The sequence below is a fragment of the Podarcis vaucheri genome (assembly GCF_965113315.1).
Source record: "Podarcis vaucheri genome assembly, chromosome: 6".
Taxonomy (NCBI): Eukaryota; Metazoa; Chordata; class Lepidosauria; order Squamata; family Lacertidae; genus Podarcis; species Podarcis vaucheri.
The window spans coordinates 106106962-106128266 of NC_138764.1; the positions used below are offsets into that span (position 1 = coordinate 106106962).

Genomic DNA, 21305 nt, shown 5'->3' on the forward strand with positions numbered 1-21305 from the left:
AAACGCACTCCTGACTTTCATGCGTTATTCCTGACTGGGCCCACAACCCTCTTGCAGCCAGCAAAGGTGGTCAAGGGAAGCGACCACAAATGGCTTTGCAAGAGATCCTTCCCCACCCCACCCCACCCCGCCGATAAAAGCTTTACGAACCTTCCCCCCCCCCCACATGTCTCCATTTCCCCTATGTGCTTCCTGGCACTTAAAAGTCAAGACAAGCTCACTCCCTGCTTGCTATAAATACAGGGTGAGGCCTTCCCAGGCAGCTGCTTGAGAGAAGGAGGGTTTCTCCTCCACACAAGAAGGGGTGTAATAAGTCTCGTGCCAATGCTCCCAAGGCACTTGACAATGCGATTCTCTCTCTCTCTCTCTCTCTCTGCAAGCCTCAGAAGGACACCTCACTTTCTCTCCTGGAAGCCTCAGGCAGCTCCCAATCTGGAGAAAGAAATTGAATTGTGCTTGGGGAGAGACCTTAATTGGATGTGACATTTCTAAACCTCCAGTTGGAGGCCACCAACTTGCAAACTGCATTTGCTCATTTGCAGCCAAGGCAAATACGCTCCCCACTGATGGAACGGAGTGCACACATGCAAGCAAGCAATCTCGCCTCCTCCCTGGTCTGGCCTTCTCTCCTCCTCCTCGCGTGGGGCGCATCCAATTCACAGGAAGGTGGTCCGAGGGCAAAGGCCCTCCCCACGTCCCTTGCTGAATAAGCAAACAGGAATCCCACCCATGCAGACTCTTCACATCTGGACCAAAAATGATGCGGCTCCTTCCAGCGGCCTCCCCTTGCCCTTCACAGAGAGAACGTGCCCCATCTCCATACGGATCAGGCACTCCTAACTGCCCCGGCCCCCTTCAGTTCACAGGATCCACATTCACGCCAGAAAACATTGCTTTCTTGCCACTGAAACAAGCAACCTCAGTGCACTCTAGATGTTAGTAAAACCAGTGAAACTGGTATTCCAGCAATACCAGTTGCTGGAAACCACTTTGAGGGGGGTGTCCTTGTGCCCAAATCCTGCCTGTGAATTAGCCACTGTGGGCACAGGATGCCCCAGCCTGGTCCAGCAGGGCTCTTATGTTCTTGTGCAGAGTCAGACTCAAACTGGAACAAACTGGAACGTGTCCAGAGGAGGGCAACCAAAATGGTCAAAGGCCTGGAAACGATGCCTTATGAGGAACGGCTAAGGGAGCTGGGCATGTTTAGCCTGGAGAAGAGGAGGTTAAGGGGTGATATGATAGCCATGTTCAAATATATAAAAGGAAGTCATATAGAGGAGGGAGAAAGGTTGTTTTCTGCTGCTCCGGAGAAGCGGACACGGAGCAATGGATCCAAACTACAAGAAAGAAGATTCCACCTAAACATTAGGAAGAACTTCCTGACAGTAAGAGCTGTTTGACAGTGGAATTTGCTGCCAAGGAGTGTGGTGGAGTCTCCTACTTTGGAGGTCTTTAAGCAGAGGCTTGACAACCATATGTCAGGAGTGCTCTGATGGTGTTTCCTGCTTGGCAGGGGGTTGGACTCGATGGCCCTTGTGGTCTCTTCCAACTCTAGGATTCTATGATTCATCAAGCTGTCTTCTCCAAGCGAGAGGAGCTCTCCTAGGCCATCTAGAAATGGTTTCTGCCCATGACCAGCGGCCAAAGATGCTTTCCGCTGGAGACTCCAGCGATTTAACCTGAGCCCTTCTGTGTGCAAAGCATGCATTTCACCACTAACCTATGGACCATTCCTCCGGCATGAAGGGAAGGATATATGCTGGAATTTAATTCCTTCCCCTCTAGAACATGGAAGATTTAGAGTCCAGATTCTCACAACTTGCTGCACCAGGTTCACCTCTAGCCAGTGGCAAAGTCTCTCATTGAAGCTAGTGGAGTTTGAGGAGGAGGTGAGGTTGGGTCAAGTTATACCATGATGATGATGATGATCTGCCCTTCATCACCAGGTCCAGGACAGGTCACAACCATTTAAAATTCAGATTTAAAATGAAACAGATTACAGGAAAAGGGTAGGTCCTGAAAACACGTATCTCAGGTATCCAAGGTAGGGGTAGAGGTGCACTTTCAGCAGTCACCAAAAGCTGTAGGGTGAAGAAGCCAGATGCACCTCTGTGGAAAGGGAACGCCACAACTTAGGGACTGCTGCAGAGAATGCCTCTCCAAGACTAACTCCTCCCCAAACTTCTGAGGGAGCTGGAACTAACAATGGGGCTCTCCCTGCTGATCTCAAAACCCCAGAGGGTTTGCAGGGAAGGAGGCAGTCTCTAGGGTCCCTGGGGCCTAGCCCTTTAGGGCTTTGAACACTAGAGTGAGTGCCTTGAATTGAACGGGGCAAGAACTGGCAGCCAATGTCACTGTCTTAGAACAGGAAATGCAGGGGTTCTGAAGGCAACCCAGTCAGCAATCGGACCGCTGCATCTTGGACCAGCTGGAAGTTTCAAGAGTCGTCTTCAAGGGCAACCCCAAGTACGCCACACTGCAATAATTTGGTCCAGATTCTGTGGGCTACAACTGCAGTCAGTCCCAACCAATGGCCAAGTATGATGCAGCTGCAATCTATAGCATATGGAGGCACCATGTTGGCTGTGCCCTGGCCTTTAGTATTTGGAGGCCTCGACGCTGTGCCATCTGAAGACTCACGAATACAGCAATGGGAAATGGCTGCACATTCTGGGTTATGCATGACACACACACACACACTGCCACAGCCATGCCTAAGCCATCCCTATCAGGGAAAAAGACGTCCCACTCCATTCTATGGTGGAGGTAGAGGTGTTACAGCAGCAGCAGCAGCAGCAGCAACAGATGGGGCTGCTGGTTTATTTACGCTTTGCCCTTCAGAGCTCCTTTTAAATGCAGCTGCGTCCAGGGAGACATTTTCTCCTTGTTGTTATTTGCCAGCTAGTACCAGAGAAGAGAAGGGTGGTGAACAGCGCAGCCCCCTCCCCACTCCAGCCAAAAAGGAAGGGAAGCCATTAAAAAAAATTAAAAATTAAAATGCAAGGTCCCACCCATATGGCTCAAGGACTCCAGGTGATTAGTTCTGCAAGGCTAGCCGTGCAAGCTTAGCGTTCAGAGGAGAAAAGGACGGGAAATCCAGGAGGTGGCGGGGGGGGGGAGAGAGAGAGAGAGAGAGAGAGAGAGAGAGAGAGAGAGAGAGGAGAGAAGCCTCCCTCTTGTTCAGGGTTTCAGAGCTTTGCAGCTTTGCTTTAATTAGCCTTAAGAAAACTCAGCACTCCGGTCTGAATAATAATCCACGTTCCTGGTTATTTATTCAGTTCCCTGCTGCTGCTGCCGTTGCACATTACCAGCCTTAGTCTGCAGGAATAGATCATTTCTTGCCAGCCAGCACTTGCCAGCCGCCTCTCTGCGCCGCTCAGCCCACCCAGGGAAAGCGAACGAGAGAGCAAGCGGGCAGGCAAGAAGCCCTGGGCAGGGCGCGGTTTGGGGATGGGCAAGGAGAGCTGGAAGCCAGAGGGGGCAAGGAAGGAATCGAGGCTGGGACTTGGGCACGCAAGGGGGAACAAAAAAATGGGAGGAGGGTCCAGAAGCTGTTTCATTAAAAAAGCTCACTCTTAGCAGGGTTAACAGAAGGGGGGAGCGGGGAGGAAAAGGGAGGCAGAGCTTTTTATCTACCTCCACAGAATGTCTGTCCATAGCCACTCGTGGGACTGGCAAGAAACAATGATTGAGCGGCCAGCAAAAGCCTCCAGCACAAAGCCTGGTTGGCAGCACTTTGATTCCAGCTGTGAATTTTGGACATGCAAAAGACAAAGAAGTCTAACGTGAGAAGTGCGTGTCTTGTGTACGCCGAGAGGAAGTGGGCTGCCATTCAGACCCACCTCCCTCACAGACACCGTAAGGCTCCGAATACAGGCCCATGTGGGGTGCCTTCAGTCCAGTACACACACGCCCCCCGCCCCAAAGCACAAGCCGTCTGCACAGATGCCTTTGCTGCTGTATATGAAAACATCTCTGGGAGAGCTGGAGCTGGCGGCAGAGGGAGGCGTCTCCAAATGGGCCTGCAGCCTTCAGTGACCACCATCAACATCTCAGGGTGCCATACAGGCCTTCAGTCTAGTACTTAAGAAGAACATCTGCTGGATGAGGCCATTGGCCCACCTAGTCCAGGATCCTGTCCTCCTCACAGTGGACAACCAGATGCCCCAATGCGAAATGCACAAGCAGGATTGGAGCTCCAAAGGAACTCTCCCGTCCTGTACCTTCTGGCAGCTGCTATTCAGAAGCATCCAGCATCCCATCCTGGCTAGTCGGCCTCTCCATCGCCCTCTCCTCCATGCAGCTGTCTAATCCTCTTTTCAAGATATCCTCCTTGCCATAAGAGCTCCACCAACTATTGGTCAGTTTCCAGCACAATTCAAAGTGCTGGTTCTGACCTATAAAGCCCTATATGGCTTAGGTCCATCTGAAGAACCGTATTATTCCGTATGAACCTGCTCGGGTTTTGAGATCTTTGGCAGAGGCCCTTCTTTCAGCCCTGCCACCTTCAGAGGCACCTTCAGAGGTTAAAAGCAACAAAAAAGGCTTTTATGGGTATGTTCGTAGGAAAAGGAAGAACAAAGAAACAGTGGGGTCACTCAGAGGAGAAGATGGTGAAATGCAAACAGGGGACACAGAAAGGGCTGAACTCCTCAATGCCTTCTTTGCCTCAGTCTTCTCCGATAAAGAAGACAATGCCCGACCTGAAGAATTTGAAGCAAATGATTCAGCAAAGGAAACACAGCCCAGAATAACTAAGGAGATAGTACAAGAATATTTGGCTAGATTAGATGTATTCAAGTCTCCAGGGCCAGATGAACTGCATCCAAGAGTATTAAAAGAACTGGCAGATGTGATCTCAGAACCACTGGCAGTCATCTTTGAGAATTCCTGGAGAACAGGCGAAGTCCCGGCAGACTGGAGGAGGGCAAATGTTGTTCCTATTTTCAAAAAGGGGAAAAGAGAGGACCCAAATAATTACCGCCCAGTCAGTCTGACATCAATAGCAGGGAAGATTCTGGAGCAGATCATTAAGCAAACAGTCTGTGAGCACCTAGAAAGGAATGCTGTGATCACCAATAGTCAGCATGGATTTCTGAAAAATAAGTCATGTCAGACTAACCTGATCTCGTTTTTTGACAGAATTACAAGCCTGGTAGATGAAGGGAACGCAGTGGATGTAGCCTACCTTGATTTCAGCAAAGCATTTGACAAGGTGCCCCATGATATTCTTGTAAAGAAGCTGGTAAAATGCGGTCTTGACTATGCTACCACTCAGTGGATTTGTAACTGGCTGACTGACCGAACCCAAAGGGTGCTCATCAATGGTTCCTCTTCATCCTGGAGAAGAGTGACTAGTGGGGTGCCACAGGGTTCTGTCTTGGGCCCGGTCTTATTCAACATCTTTATCAACGACTTGGATGATGGACTCAAGGGCATCCTGATCAAATTTGCAGATGACACCAAACTGGGAGGGGTGGCTAACACCCCAGAGGACAGGATCACACTTCAAAACGACCTTGACAGATTAGAGAACTGGGCAAAAACAAACAAGATGAATTTTAACAGGGAGAAATGTAAAGTATTGCACTTGGGCAAAAAAAATGAGAGGCACAAATACAAGATGGGGGACACCTGGCTTGAGAGCAGTACATGTGAAAAGGATCTAGGAGTCTTGGTTGACCACAAACTTGACATGAGCCAACAGTGTGACACGGCAGCTAAAAAAGCCAATGCAATTCTGGGCTGCATCAATAGGAGTATAGCATCTAGATCAAGGGAAGTAATAGTGCCACTGTATTCTGCTCTGGTCAGACCACACCTGGAGTACTGTGTCCAGTTCTGGGCACCACAATTCAAGAAGGACACTGACAAACTGGAACGTGTCCAGAAGAGGGCAACCAAAATGGTCAAAGGCCTGGAAACGATGCCTTATGAGGAACGGCTAAGGGAGCTGGGCATGTTTAGCCTGGAGAAGAGGAGGTTAAGGGGTGATATGATAGCCATGTTCAAATATATAAAAGGATGTCACATAGAGGAGGGAGAAAGGTTGTTTTCTACTGCTCCAGAGAAGCGGACACGGAGCAATGGATCCAAACTACAAGAAAGAAGATTCCACCTAAACATTAGGAAGAACTTCCTGACAGTAAGAGCTGTTCGACAGTGGAATTTGCTGCCAAGGAGTGTGGTGGAGTCTCCTACTTTGGAGGTCTTTAAGCAGAGGCTTGACAACCATATGTCAGGAGTGCTCTGATGGTGTTTCCTGCTTGGCAGGGGGTTGGACTCGATGGCCCTTGTGGTCTCTTCCAACTCTATGATTCTATGATTCTATTCTATGATTCTAGGATTCTATGCACACCTGGTGGGGATGTGGAAGGGGGCCTTCTCGGTGGTGGCTGCTATCAGGAAGCTTTGGAACTTCCTGCCTAGAGAAGATAGTCCTTTTGCTGGGAGCCAAAGGCTTTCTTGTTCCAACAGGCTTTGGGGAACCGACTGTTTTTAACAAAAGGCCTGGTCCTTTGCTGTTTTTATTGTAATGGTCTGTATATTCTAACAGGGCATACATACACAGCCACATACTGTTAATGTTTAATTGTTTTTAAATGATTGTTTTCGGCCCACTATGTTTTTATCTGTTTCTGTTTTAGCTGTGAGCAGCCTTGAGTCCCTGGTCAGGGAAAAAGAAGGGATCGAAATGAATATAATACCAGTACTAATACCCAACCCCTAGATATACTGGGGGGGGGGAGTTGTGGGGAGGAAGGTCTCGCTGCCACAAGGGGCCAGGCACCATGTCTCATGTCCGCCAGTTTTCACCTGAGCATGAGGTTCATCAGCTGCAGCCCCTCCCCTTTCAGGAAACGGTCCCGGTTGGAGCTCAGCATCAGCGAGGAGCAAAGGGAGTCAAAGAGGTTCTCCATCATCTCCTGCTCTTCTGCCGCCCCAGGGTTGTGGCGCTTGAACACCTGCGTGGGGAGGAAGCCGGAAGGCTTTATTGTCTGTCTCGTCCCTCCTCGAAAAGCAACACCCCCTGAAACAATCTCATAAACATCAGCTGTATGTGTGCGCCCCCTAATTACTGACATCCAAGTGCAGTGAGGAAAATAAACTAGGGCAGCACAGGAAGACATAGGCAGGGGACCCACAAGGTCATATCCAGCTCTCACTGGGAGGTGGGGCTGGTCTGCTCATCGCCAGCACCACAAGGAGGTTGCTTAACAACCTGCACGCAGGAAGCGTTTTTAAAAAGGCATTCTGCGCTGACACGATGGCTGAAACAAGGGATCGTGGAGGCTTCCGGGAGCAGCCGTGGGTGGCAGTGAGGGTGGTGTAATAGTATCAGACTAGGACCTGGGAGGCCAGGGTTCAAATCCCCACCACTCGGCCATAAAGCTCCCTAGATGTGACCTTGGGGGCTACTCACTGCCTCTCTCAGCCTAGCCTACCTCCCAGGGTCGTTGTGGGGATTAAATGAAGAGGGGGAGGACCATGTGTGCACCACCTTGAACTCTTCGGAGAAAAGGGGATTTGGGTGGCGCTGTGGGTTAAACCACAGAGCCTAGGACTTGCCGATCAGAAGGTCGGCGGTTCGAATCCCCGCGATGGGGTGAGCTCCCGTTGCTCGGTCCCTGCTCCTGCCAACCTAGCAGTTTGAAAGCATGTCAAAGCGCAAGTAGATAAATAGGTACCGCTCTGGCGGGAAGGTAAAAGGTTTTTCTGTGCGCTGCTCTGGTTCGCCAGAAGTGGCTTAGTCCTGCTGGCCACATGACCCGGAAGCTGTACCCCGGCTCCCTTCGCCAATAAAGCGAGATGAGCGCCGCAACCCCAGAGTTGGCCACAACTGGACCTAATGGTCAGGGGCCCCTTTACCTTTATAAATGCAATGAAATAAATAAAGCAAGTAACGACAAGGAGCCCCTGGTGACCAAATTCTCCATGAATGCCCCAGGAGGTTGGACCAGACCCCTTCCAACTCTACAGTTCTATGGTTCTTTTAAAGTCATCCAAGCTGGCAGCAAGCAAATGGGGCTGTGCCCCCCCTCAGGATGGCAGGCATGCGCCTGGAAGCGCATAGATGCTGTGAAGCACCTGCCGTTGCCACTGCTGGGAGCTGCTCTCTGCTCCTGCCCTTCCTCCCCGGTTCTAAAAGCCTGGCTCTGGGGCTCCCAATGGCAGGGAAGATGGCAGCGAATTACTCACAGATAACTGCTGAAGCAGCACATCGATTCCATCCAGTTCCCCGAGCAATTCCCTGTTGTCTACAGGAAGAGAGGGAGGGGGGGGGGAGAATGAAGCCAACTGTCAGATTTTACAGCCATCTAACACCGATATATCAGCAAACAAAATCAATATGGCTTGACAGAGTACAGAAGCTGCGGAGAGAAAGAGGAGGGAAGGAGACAGAGAGTGAGCAGAAGGAAGGGGAAGCCAAAGGCAGGAGGGGCGAGGCACCGATGGGGAGGGAAACAGAGAGGGAGAGTGAGTGAGTGCGGAAGCTGTCATGATCTGAAACAAGCCAGAGGCACAGCCCAGCAGAATACCAATCCGCCGAGGTCAGCTCTCTCACCGTCCTTATTCTGGAGGAGGATGGCCAGGACTTCGCTGCAGTACAGCTTGTTGGCGTCAAAGGGCATCTTTGCCTGTTGGAAGAGTCAGAGCAGAGAAGCCGGTCAGGTGAGAGCATCAGGAGAGCATCTGCTAGATCAGGCCCAGCACCCTGCTCTCTCATGGAGGCCAACTGTGAGAAACCAGAGAGCAGGATCCGGGCACGAGAGCACTCAGCCTTCCTGTGGCTTCCAGGAATTTCCTCTGTGAATCTGTCTAATCCTCTTTTAGGGGAGTCAGTGTGGAGTAGTGGTTAAGAGCAGTGGACTCGTAATCTGGGGAACCGGGTTCGCCTCTCCGCTCCTCCCCATGCAGCTGCTGGGTGACCTTGGGCCAGTCACACTTCTCTGAAGTCTCTCAGCCCCACTCACCTCACAGAGTCTTTGTTGTGGGGGAAGAAGGGAAAGGAGAATGTTAGCCGATTTGAGACTCCTTTGAGTAGTGATAAAGCGGGATATCAAATCCAAACTCCTCCTCCTCCTCTTTTAAATCCTTCCAGGTTGGTGGCCATGGCTGCCTCCTGTGGCGGGGAGTTCCACCGTTTAACTATGGGCTGTGTGAAGGAGGACTTTCTTTTTTCTGTCCTGAACCTTCCAAAATTCAGCTTCACAGGACGTCCATGAGTTCTTGTGTCATGGGAGAGGGAGGGAAACCTTTCCCGAGCCACTATCCCCATGCCATGCGTGATTTTATCCAATTCTATCTTGGTGCCTCTTACTCTCCCTTTCTCCAAACAGGGAGGAGAACCCTGGGAAGGTCACCAGATCACTGCCCCACGAACGGGCAAGCTCCCCATTAATGACCCTCCTCTATACAGGGATGTCTCTGCCACCTGGTCACATTTCATCAAACCCAGCGGAACCCTCCAGTGTGGGAAGTAAGAGGGGAAAGGTGTGGATCCTGCACTGAGGACTGGGAATTTTAAAGGTGGCGAGGCGATGGTGGTGCCTCGAAATGGAGGAGCTGCATTGCTATTCCTAGATGCCCCAGTTTCTAAGACACTGAGTTAGCAGGATAATTACAAAGCAGAGACCAGTTTTATGCTCAAGACAGACTTGCCTAGAATAAAATTAGAATAGTGGGTTGGGGGGGGGGGAAGAGAGCAGAAAACGTAAGTTCTGTTATCACCTGCAACCAGCAAATTACAAATTGCTTCTGCTAACAAGTGCATAGGGTCACAGAGGAACATTTATGGGTTTCTGCAGCAGGCAGCATATTCCTTACAGGAGTGCGCAAGGGGACCTGTGGCAGCCAGAGAGCAGGAGAAGATGGAAGGACAATGCCTCTGCTCTAACGAAAAACTGGGCCCTTGGGCATTCCTGGTTCAGCCAGCTTTTCTGAAAGGAAAGGCATGAAGGACAAGGATAGCACAGACTGGGGGCACACTGCCTTCATTTGCCTCCTCATCCTAAAAGAAAGCACTTCTTCACACAGCGCAGAGTTAAACTATGGAACTCCTTGCCACTGGAGGCAGGGATGACCACCAACTCGGGTGGCTTTCAAAGAGGATTGGACAAGTTCATGGAATCGGAGAGGGCTGCTGATGGCTCCTAGCCAAGATGGCTCTGCTCTGCTCTCCACAGTTGGAGGCAGCACTGCTTTAGAACACATCTAAGTTCTAGGACCTCTCCTGGCATCGATATGAAGTTGACCGGTAAGTCGGTAGTACCTAAGTCTTCCCCCCTTTTTAAAGACGGGGACAACATTTGCCTGCCTCCCGTCTGCAGCGACTCCGCCTGTTCTCCAAGAATTCTCAAATATTATCGACTCTGAGAATAAATCTGCAAGCTCCTTTAGTACCCTTGGGTGCAGCTCATCAGGCCCTGGAGATCCGAAGTCATTTAAAGGAGGTGGGAGAAGAGCTGGCTAGGAAACACCTGTCTTGGGCTGCAGCTCCCTCCTTGCACCACAGGCTGAGAGCTAGCCAGGGGGGGGGCAATAAAAAGGGAGGACATGAGGTGCTAAAATCAGTGTCTGGCGCATGAACCAGGAGAGGCCTGGGTGACTTGCCTTCAGCCTCTTGAGGAGCCACTGCATGAGGCCCTGCTGGGCGGCGTCTGAGCACATCTCCGGCCGGAACTCTGCCATGTTCTCAATGATAGCTTTGGAAGGAAGGGCGGGGAAGGGACAGGTAAGAAAAAGAAAGTTACGGCACGGTTTTATTTCTCTTACAGATATTAAGGCACATGGTGACTCAGTGCTGTCACAGTACATGCAAATTTCTGGCTCATTTAACACCACATAGAAACTTTATTCTCGATTAGGATGGAAATCACAGATGAAGAACACTTTCATATTTTATAAATCTTTATTATTTGTAAAGGGAATCTTTGTATGAATTAATACTTTACTATCCCTCTTTGGAGCTGCTCTTTATAGTTGAACCTTTTGCCTCCGGAGCTGGGACACTTTGTGGTTTAAACTTTTGATTCTTGGTGTGCGGAGGGGTTTCATCTCGTTAAGATTGCACTTTTGGGGTAGTTAATAAATCAACAAAAATTAAAAAGAAAATAAATATCCAGGCTTAAACCAGAATTCATAATTATGAACACACACACCCTACCCAACCCCCCCCCAAACCACCAGCTGCTCTTCTTGAATTGGTAAAAAGCCTTACATAGCAGAGGGTCTTTTGTTTTTGTGAAGTTTTTTTCTCTGTTGACAAACCAACCAGCTCTGACACAAGTGCCATTACTTTGGGGTCATTCTTTGCAATGTCGCCCAGGAAGAGCGATTCTGTGTCTGGAAAAGGCATTTATTGGTTGCTGCTTGCTCTGTTTATGGGGAGAAGCAACTTCCTTTTCCAGCATCCAAATAAAGTGAAGAACTATCCATACACAGAGAGAGAACCTCAAGTTCCTGCACGCCCCGCTACTCCCCCAGCTACAAAACTCAATTTTCATCTATCTACATCTACACCTCAATAGCTATTGCACCCAGAAGGAATTTCAGATTCCCAGACTCCAGCACCAAGTCTTCAGACATTTTCCTTCCCTCTTATCTCCTCTACAGGTATATCTAGTCAGCAAAATATCAACCTTTTTTTTAAAACCGAGTGGAAGATGACAGATTCAGAGGAGCTGCTGGCCTGTATATTGTGGTGGAGCAGATTTAAGAGATTGCTCCAAGGAAACGGGGCGCTTAAGTGGATTGTCATCTGATTCCAGCACCCGGCTGTGAGGGAAACATCAGTGTGAATGAAAGCAGGGTAGTCGCAGATACACCTCAACTCATTATTTCCAGGATGGCTGAAGGTATGTCCCTACATTCCTAATGTTACGTGGAAGCCCTCGCTATGGAACAAGGTGAGCAATGGAGTTATTATTCAGCTGATTGCCTTCAAATATACTGCTAAGAGATAGCACAGCTGACATTTTAAAGGCCTGGCTGCACTCTAAGACCTGCTCCCAGACCCCGACACCAGCAGGTACATCTGCTCTCAAATGAGATCCACCACGTGGAGCTCTATGAACATTATAACACAGTGACACACATCTGTGTCCTTGCCGACTGGCTCCACGATGAGAGGTTGTCCGTCAAGCCCTCCTTACCCAGAGTGTTATGGACACCATCTGCCTCCTCCTTGACACTTTCATCCAAGCGCTCCAGATTCTGGACCAGCAAGGCAACCACCTGCCCATCAACCTGAGCCACAAAAGAGGGAGACATAAAGGTTAGGAGAGGGGTTCCTAAGGGAGTGGGGGTGGCAGAAATCAGTGCAAAGCAGAGGAGTTGGCGGAAAGTCAGAAGTCAAAACATAATAATAATAATTATAACTACAACCAACACTGCAGTGAGATGCGGTCTGATAAGGGAACAAGCTGGCTCTCAAAGCTCCCCTCCCCCCTTAAACTCCACTGCAGTGTTTCCCCCGTAATTAATTGGACAACTTTCCTACGTCAGACACGACAGAAAAACACCTGAAGAATGTGAACCTTGTCACATGTCTGCTATTCCCTAAATCACGCCTTGATTGACTTATAATCTCCCCGAATTCCAAAGTGCCAAGCGGAACAGCCCAACTGGGCATCAGCTGCCTGTCAGCCTTGAAAGCAATTGCCAGTTGCGGATGGAGCAGGATTCCCGCCCTGCTCGCCTGCGGAGGGGCTGGGGCAGAATCCAAGGGCCAGCAATTACGCATAATGAAAGCCTTAGGGAAGAAATGCCGCCTTTTCAAAAGGGGGAGGGGGAGGGAACACACACCAAGCCATCACTCCCTGCCTTTTATGATGTAGCCTACACAACGAATGCAGCTGACGGCAACTTTATCTGATTAAAATTATCTTTGGACACGAACAACATTCACTCTGAGCACAATTTAGCAAGCCAAGACATCTGCTATTATGCTGCAACTGATTTCACTGAGCTGGTTCTCATTGTTTATTTCTATTATTTACTGGATTTAAGAACGTAAGAAGAGCCGGCTGGGGTGGACCAAAGGGGCCCATCTACCCAGCATCCTCTTCTCACAGGGGCCAACCAGATGCCCCAGTGGGAAGCCCCCAAGCGGGATTCAAGCGCGAGAGCCCCCTCCCCTCCTGCAGCTCCAACAATTGGTACGGAGAAGCTCTGCTGCCTCCAACTGGGGCTAGGAGCCACTGACAGCCCTGCGGGCAAACATTAGGGTGGGAAAATCTAAGCACAATGTCTTTAGGCTCCGCAAGGACGATCCATAGGACCCTGAGTCCTTGGGTGGGTAGGAGTCCGCAGGATGGACCTGAAGCAAGGAGAGTCAGTAATGGTGTGGGGGTTCGTGGCGGACTAAGACCTGGGAGACTGTCACGGTCCGGTCTACGGGCGATTGAAGTCCCAGCTGAGGACGTCGGGACTGGGGGCAAGATGGCGGGGTGGGAGCAGGAACGAGAGTCCAGAAGCCAGGGGTCAGAGGGTCAGGAAGCAGGGAGTCACGAAGTCAAGGGTCCGAGGGTCGAGAAGCAAGGAGTCAAGAAGCCACGGTTCAAGGATCAGGAAGCAAGAAGTCAAACGCAGCAAGGTAGGAAGCATGTTGCTGTGGCAAAGAGCCAAAGGGAAATTATATCCCTTCCCAGCTCTTGCCACCAGGTGCAGTGAGTAACCAAGCGGCCTCACCTGTGCGGCCGCGCCTTGCCTCCCCAGAACAAATGCAGGAAGGCCCCAGTCCTGCAAAGCCCTACTGGTCCCAGGGCCTGGCTCCTGCACGCACTCCTGACAGAGGCCAGGGTTCAAATCCCCACTCATCCATGAAGCTCCCTGGGTGTGACCTTGGCCCAGTCGCTGCCTCTCAGTCTAACCTCCCTCACAGGGTGGTTGTGGGGATTAAATGGAGGGTGGGGGAACCATGTCCACCCCCTTGAGCTCCTCGGAGGAAAAGGTGGGGTATAAATTCAATAAATAAATGCAGTAAGTAATGAGTTTCCTTGATGCTCCATCCTGAAGATTTGCTGGCACAAGAATCGTTCAAGAAAGCATCCCCTGGAATCTAACCATGTGGACAGAGCTGAGCATGACCAAGTCCTGCCCTTCCAGCAGATCTGACTAGATGGTCCGTTAAGATACCCTATCCAGTTCCACGGACCAGAGCACCCTCACAATTTGATGTCAGAACACCACAACACTCGTGGGGTGTGAAATCACGTTAGCGGGCAATCCAGTGACCTTGGCTCGAATGTCCAGAAAGTAATTATTCCCGTAAAATAAAGGGGAGTCATTCAGAAGTCAACCGTGACCCATTTCGCTCAAGGTAGACAATAAAGCACTCTCGAAACCTGGCTATTGTCAGCAGGCTTGGAAGAAAGGAGCAGGCACAAAAGGAGCTTTTGTCCAGGGTTTATTGCTTCTCTGCGCAACAGATTCAGAACACAGCCTCGGCACCTACTTCTGGTCTCCCCCCCCTACCCCCACCCAGCCTCGCCATCTCATTCATTCGGCCGGCTCTTGTAACGAAGAGCCGGTAATTAAAAAAGCTCAGAGGCCAGCCAGAAGAACTCATTTGGGGCAACGGTAATTAACCTCTGGAAGGTAACATCACAAACGGAGAGGCAGGAGAGATTGTGGGGGAGAAGGCTGCAGCCGCTGCTCTGCTCCTCCAAACTGACAGCTCCCTGCCCTCTCCACCCCCGCAGAGCAGCCAAAAGGCCGCAGAGCAGCCCAGGTGTTTCACTAGCGCAGCAACCCCTTCCCCTCGAAACAGAGGGTGGAAAGGCTCACATTGAGATGTTCGCACTATCGCTGACAGCTGGCCTGGCGTCCCTTCCAGCACAGCCCCATAGAGCCCGCTCAGCTCGGCAGTTCTGGCCAGCAAAAACTCAAGAATTCTCCCCAGGAAAAGCACCTGGGAAAGGCGAGCTTCTGATTAGGGCATGGATGCATTTCCCACAGTGAAGGAGGAGCGCCCTTCAACTATGTCAGCCGCTTTGCCTACCATCGCTTGCTGCGAAACGAGAGGGGCTGGAAGAGAGAGGTGGAAGGGGAGCTCAGCAGGGAAGAAACGGAGGTTTAGGAGGAAGAAGGGAACGTCAGAACCTCAGAAGAGCCTTCAGGATGAGGCCAATGGACCACCCAGCCCAGCATCCTCTTCTCCCAGGGGCTAGCCAGATGCCCCAAAGGGAAACCCACAAGCAGGAATTGAGCACCAGAGCAGCCCTCTCCCTTCTGTATTCGGAAGCATGGATGTCTCTAGCCAAGGATATTCTCTCCTCTTGTTCTTATTCCCATTTAGTCCTTTCTGTCCCCAGATTTCCCGTGGAAAAACCATTTTTCAAAAGGGGAAGCACATCCGTGGCTGCTAGACACAATGGTTGGGCTTCTCCGCCTGCTGTTCAGAGCGCATTCAGGCGCTGTGCTCCCTCCCAGGTTGCTTGGGATCACGAGGGAGGAGGGGGTGTTGCACTCAGGGCCCCCCAGGTCCAGCTGTCGGCTGAGAGACCAGGATGCTGGACTAGGTGGGTTCTTGGCCTCACCCTGCGAGGCTTTTGGCATGCTCTCATGAGAACATGAAATGGCAATGCTCCCTGGCCCTCTTCTTTCAAGCTGAGTGCTTGCCTTTGAAAGCACTGTTCATCTCTCCACAGTCGCAACCAAACAGATGGCTGTGTATGGCCGTGGTAAGAAAATTCTGGCTTGGTGTTACAAGGAAATGCAAGCCAAGAGCCGACCACAGGGGGCTCTCGCCCAGGCAGGTGGTCTGGCCAGAAGGGGCTACTCACCAGCGCGTCTATGAGGACCTCAGCTCCTTCCTCACTTTCATGAAGGGTGTCAATGTCTGTAAGCTCCTGCAGAAGATCCACCACAGCTATAGACACATGTACAGAACGTTAAGGAACGCCAGGTTTTTCAAGTAGGCAAGGCTGCTTGCAGCAGCAATGAAGACACCCCTTTTCCGCTGTGCGCACACAGACACTGAAACCACAACAACCGGATCCCTTGCAAAACGAGATTCCAGTACTAACCAACATGGCAATTGCTTTATTTGGTGGTGTATGTTTTGACATGCTTTTTCTTCATTGCCTGTGATTGCTTTTGTTATATTTTTGTAATTAGGCAAATCTTTTCATGTAGTAAGCTGCCTCAAACAGAGTTTCAACGATGGAAAAGCGGCATACAAATCAAAGGTTCTGGAGATGATGAAAGAAGTGATGTCAAGGGTGACACCTGGCTAGGAAGTGGTGCTGGGGAGCCTGGGAGTGCCAGGTGCTGCCTGCAGTAATTGCATCTGAAAGTGATCGTCAGCCAATTTAGATTAATCTTTTTAGCTGTGGCTTGGAAGCAGTGGCTGAACATTTTGTTTGTGGCTAGAGTTTATCTGCAATCCCACCTGGCCCTCTAATTTCTTTGACTTCCCCTCTTCTCAGGAGACAGCCCAGAGTCTTTGCAAGGACCATGACATCTATGGCTCTACCCAACACCACTCGGCTGCTCCTGGGACTACGACCTGCCCTAGACTTGATAGCCCCATTTATCTTCAACACCAGTCCATGTAGCAGCAGGGGACCGAGGTAACAGGACCCATGTTTGAATTAGCTGACAGCAAGCTAGACCATTTGGGTATGGCTGCAGGGCATGTCACACAGGCAGAGTAGAATCATAGAATTTAGTATGGGCAGCAGCCCTAATTTTATTGACAAGGAAGGGAGGTGATCTGACAGCCAAGGCATCCTGCAAAATTCAAAGCTTCTGGGGTCAACCCATTCCTGTTTCCCTGTTTTTCGCTATCTTACTTGGGAATAATTTCAAAGACTGCAAAAATCCAATCTGTGGATGTCATGCTGCCATTGCGAACCTGAAAGCAAGCAGACTCCTAATGAGGCTGCGCTGCTCAACTGGGCCAGGATGCTGCTGCCACCAAAAACTTCTGGTTTCCAAACTTCTGGTTTCTTGTTCCCAAACCTGTAACTCGGGGCTTATGTAACAGATAGATCCTTTAAACCGCAGTGCAGCTCCGTCAGAAACATTCCCGCTCGTTAGGCCTACTTGACTATTCTCCAATACGCGACGATCAATCCTGACCTATTCTCTGCACATCACAAAAGGCAACCCACATTTTGAGGTGTCCTACATAGAGGCCTCCTGAAGTAACTTCCTAGGGCAGCAGAGAAAGCTCACAGCCTTCCTCTCGTGCTCCTCCTTTCCCTCCTTCTGGAATGCATAGTTGGACTCCAAGGCCAGGCTCCCAAACATAGCACAGCATCAGAGTTGTCGCTTCTCCACAGAAGATTGAAGCTGCTTGCAGCAGAAAAAAAATGCCCTGCTGAATGTCGAGGCCACAAAGACTACTTCATAAATGTTACAGATAGGTAGCCGTGTTGGTCTGCCATAATCAAAATAAAAAAATTCCTTCCTGTAGCACCTTAAAGACCAACTAAGTTAGTTCTTGGTATAAGCTTTCGTGTGCATGCACACTTCTTCAGATACACATGCACACGAAAGCTCATACCAAGAACTAACTTAGTTGGTCTTTAAGGTGCTACAGGAAGGAATTTTTTTATTTTTTCAGAAATGTTGAAAACTTTCTCTGGCCCACCAGGAAAGAGGAGTTGTAGCTGTTATTCATTAGATATGTTGTTGTTGGCCCTCTACAATGGGGTCCCAGAGAGGACTATAACTATTTAAAAGTACAGTGTAAATCAGTTACCATATTTTTCGTCCCATAGGACGCTCCGTCCCATAGGACGCACCTAGTTTTTTGGGGGGGAAATAAAGGGGGGGAAATTTCCACACTCCCCCCAAAACCAGGTCGGGGAAACCGAACCAGGTCGAGGAACAGCGGGATGGCGGCGCTGCGCCTCCCTGCTGTCCCCCGAGCTTGTGGGACTGGCCGATGTCTGCCCGGCGCGAGGGGCGCCCTGAAGCAGAGCGCCCCTTGCGCCGGGCAGCAGGCTGCTATCCGCAGCGTGGGGAGCCCTGCGGGGAACTCCCGCAGGGCTCCCCACGCTGCGGATGTCTGCCCAAAGCACCGGGCGTTCTCCTTTCAGCGCGCCCGGCGCTCCAGGAAGCAGGCTGCTATCCACAGCCTAGACAGCCCTGCGGGAACTCCCGCAGGGCTGCCTAGGCTGCGGATGTCTTCCTGAAGCTTGGAGAGCGAGAGAGGTCGGTGCGCACCGACCCCTCTCACTCTCCAAGCTTCAGCAAAAGCCTGCATTCGCCCCATAGGACACACCCAGATTTCCCCTTCATTTTTGGAGGGGAAAACGTGCGTCCTATAGGGCGAAAAATACGGTAAATCAATTAGGTGTCAGAAGCAAATCTGTGAGGAGAGGGCTCCACAGTTTAGAGGCTGCCACAGAGAACACCCTGGCTGTGCTTTCTGGGGCAGGGGGAGGTAGAAATTCCAAGACAAGAAGTGTGATAGAAATGCAATAAACAAATAAAATACATTATATGCTGGAGTGATGGCTCCGCCAGCAGCCTCCCAGCCCACTCAAAGGTCCCACTGGGATCACCAGGAGGGTTCTATCGATCAAATAAACAGCATACCAAACAGGCAAGTCATGGGCTCATGTGTATCCTGAAACTTGCTCCATCATGTAAGGAACTCTCTTCCACTCTTGCACACCTCCCTCACTTTTGTTAAGACAAGCATCTGAAAGCTGGCTTTCTAGTGAATGGGGGCAAGTACGATGGGAGAAGGGATATTTAGCTTGCAGTCCTTATCTGGGTGGATCAGAGAGTGCGGCTTAGTGTCAAGATTTATCAGGGTGGGGGCTTAACTTATCATTGTAAACTGCGGCCCTTGAGGGATGCAGCAGGATAAATATCTTTGTGCACAGCTCTGCAGGTAGGGAATCAAGAAGATGCTGAAGTCCCTGTGCCATTAATTCATCTTGGAAAGGCCAAAGGGGGAGAAAAGGAGGGGATAAGGAAAGCAGGATTTGTCTCTGTCAGCCATGCCCTCAAGCCTCAGCTTGGCTACACACACACACAGAGAGAGAGAGAGCGCTCTCTCTTCTGCGTTCCAGTTGCCATCGCTGCAAAATAAAATTTCAAGCTCACACAAGGCCTGTTTCAAGTCTGCAATCCCTCTCCATTAAGAGGCAGCTTTTTTCAGAATCAACTTGCTGCAGATGTTGCCAGCTGGGCTGAAGAGGTCTGGAGAAGGAAGCAGCTTCTCTTCCCAGGAGGCTCTCAGCCTTTGCTAATTTAAGCCACCACCTGAGCATTACCGCTTCCTCGCATCCTTGGCTCTGGCTCAGCAGAGGAGCTGCCTTGTCCACAAATTAATTTTATCGCTGGGGATTTTATCCACCTCGCCTCTCCGTCCTCCTCCTGCCAAAGCACCAACCTTAAATCAAGTGTGAAGAGCCAGCTCAGTTTAGCACTCCTTTCGGGGGGGCGGGGGGGGGAGCCTTCAAAACATCTCTCTGGTCTCCCTTTCCGCAAAGCCGCATTTGCCCACGTACTTCACTTCAAATGATCCTTGCATTCTCACTTCTGCTAAAACGCAGCGTTTCAAGTCTAAGGATTCGGTTTGCTCTCTACTGCTTTGCCTTCCAACATTTCAGAGGAGCTCCAGCAGCTCTTGGCAACTGCGCCTTCCCCAGGGGGCGTGCAGGTCACCAGCCGAGCCTCTGCCCCCAATCTAAATGACAGATACAGGATGACCCCGCTTTGCTCAATGCAGGGCTGAGCGATGGATATTCTGACAAGTCGTCAGCAGTGGCCGTCACTCCCAGGCATTAGCTTCTCAGGGCTGGAGAGACACAACACTCTGCATTCCTTCCTCTGAAAGGTCACCGCAAGCAAGACCACCAAGTCCCAGCCAAACCCCCCACTGTTTGTGTTTTCCCCCGAGAATGACAAATCCATGCTGACCTTTGGGTACAAAATGCCACTCTCAAGCTGCCCGCAAACCTCGTCTCCGGCCAAAGCTTTGCACTGCCACGAACTAAGGTGACAGAGATGGCGAGGCACAGCAGGCGCTTCCTGCTTTGCTGCACTCACTGGGCTTTAATACTCATTCATTGTTCTGGTAACCTGCTCTTCCTGCAACTGGAGCATAGGGGGGCTAACGTAAATTGAATCAAGTGAAGCAGCAGAACAATAAGACACAATTAAAACCACAAACCCACAAGTCTTAACAGAGTGCAACTGACACAATCATCTCCAGCACCACTGAAAAAGCATTTTTCTCCAAACCGTATATCTGGACAAATAAAGATGTATTTAGCCTTTATCTACAGGTTTCTCCTGCAGGGTTATTTGATGTTATTGTTAAGCAACTGGGGGAGGGGGGGGAGTTCTGTGAGCACAGGCACCACCACCAAGAATGCCCCGTCTCCTGTGACTGGCCCACTCACCACTCCAGCCAGCGGGACCAAAGACAATTGACTTCACAATTTTTCCACTCCAGACCAGGGAGAAGATGAGCAGCGGGGTTTGATCTGCAGAACGTTGTTCTCTGCAGTGGCGAGCAAGCAGCAAAAAGCCTAATACAGAATCCCGCTAAACCCAGGAGAAAAGGGCTTGTCTTGCTCTGAATGCCAGGTGAGAAACAGTCACAGGTTGGAGAGCTGCAGCTCACGGGAAAAGCTCTCCACAAAAACCACGTACATTTTCATGGAGGAATCTGGCCTGCACCTTTTTGCCCAACTTGCGATTAAACATTCCCACTGCAACAGGGTCATCCTTAAATGACTCAGAACTTTGGAAAATCCTTATAAACAAGTTGTGTGTGTGTGTGTGTTTGTGTGTGTGTGTGTTTAGCCTGCCTGCTCATTTGCAGTCCTTTTGCCATGGCACTTCTGTGCCTAGCAGACCAAGCTCGTTTCATTTGGTGTGGGATGTGGGGGAAAGGGGGTAGTACTTCTGATGAAGAACATGCTGTGCTCCTTCTGGGGTCCTTGGTCCACCTTTGGTCCCCATCCTGCACTCAACTCTCACCTGTGGCTCCTAGCAGCTGTCAGGATGTGTCTGCACCTTCTGAGAAACACTGCGCTCTCTGCAGCCTTGAATTACTATTCCCAGTCTCACCTGCTCCCAAGACGTGGTCTGCTTTTTCTTTCTGCTGCTTTTCCCAGACTGGGTTCCTCCCCTGCCAAGACTGACCTCTGCAACATCAATCCTATCAGCACAGCTCACACCCCCTCTAGCCCAAGGTCCCCCCCCCCCAGCTTTGAAGCCGAGGGACAATGCCACAGCATGCTGCTCTAAGCATGCATGCCTGGCTTCAGACTCTCACGAGAATCCCAATTGCGCTGTGAGTGGTAATACACAGAGAGGGGCAGCGG

At 50.6% G+C, this 21305-nt stretch overlaps 1 protein-coding gene across 1 annotated transcript in view; it reads right to left on the reverse strand.

Moving 5' to 3' along the window:
- CTNNBL1 (catenin beta like 1) overlaps nt 1-21305 on the reverse strand; it is a 98603-nt gene that overhangs the window by 50082 nt on the left and 27216 nt on the right. The window contains exons 5-10 of the mRNA XM_082226117.1: nt 15789-15884; nt 12156-12249; nt 10615-10706; nt 8567-8639; nt 8200-8258; nt 6817-6965 (exon numbers count right to left, since the gene is read on the reverse strand). Of these exons, the coding sequence (XP_082082243.1) occupies nt 6817-6965; nt 8200-8258; nt 8567-8639; nt 10615-10706; nt 12156-12249; nt 15789-15884 (563 nt within the window). The remainder of the gene's footprint in view (nt 1-6816; nt 6966-8199; nt 8259-8566; nt 8640-10614; nt 10707-12155; nt 12250-15788; nt 15885-21305) is intronic.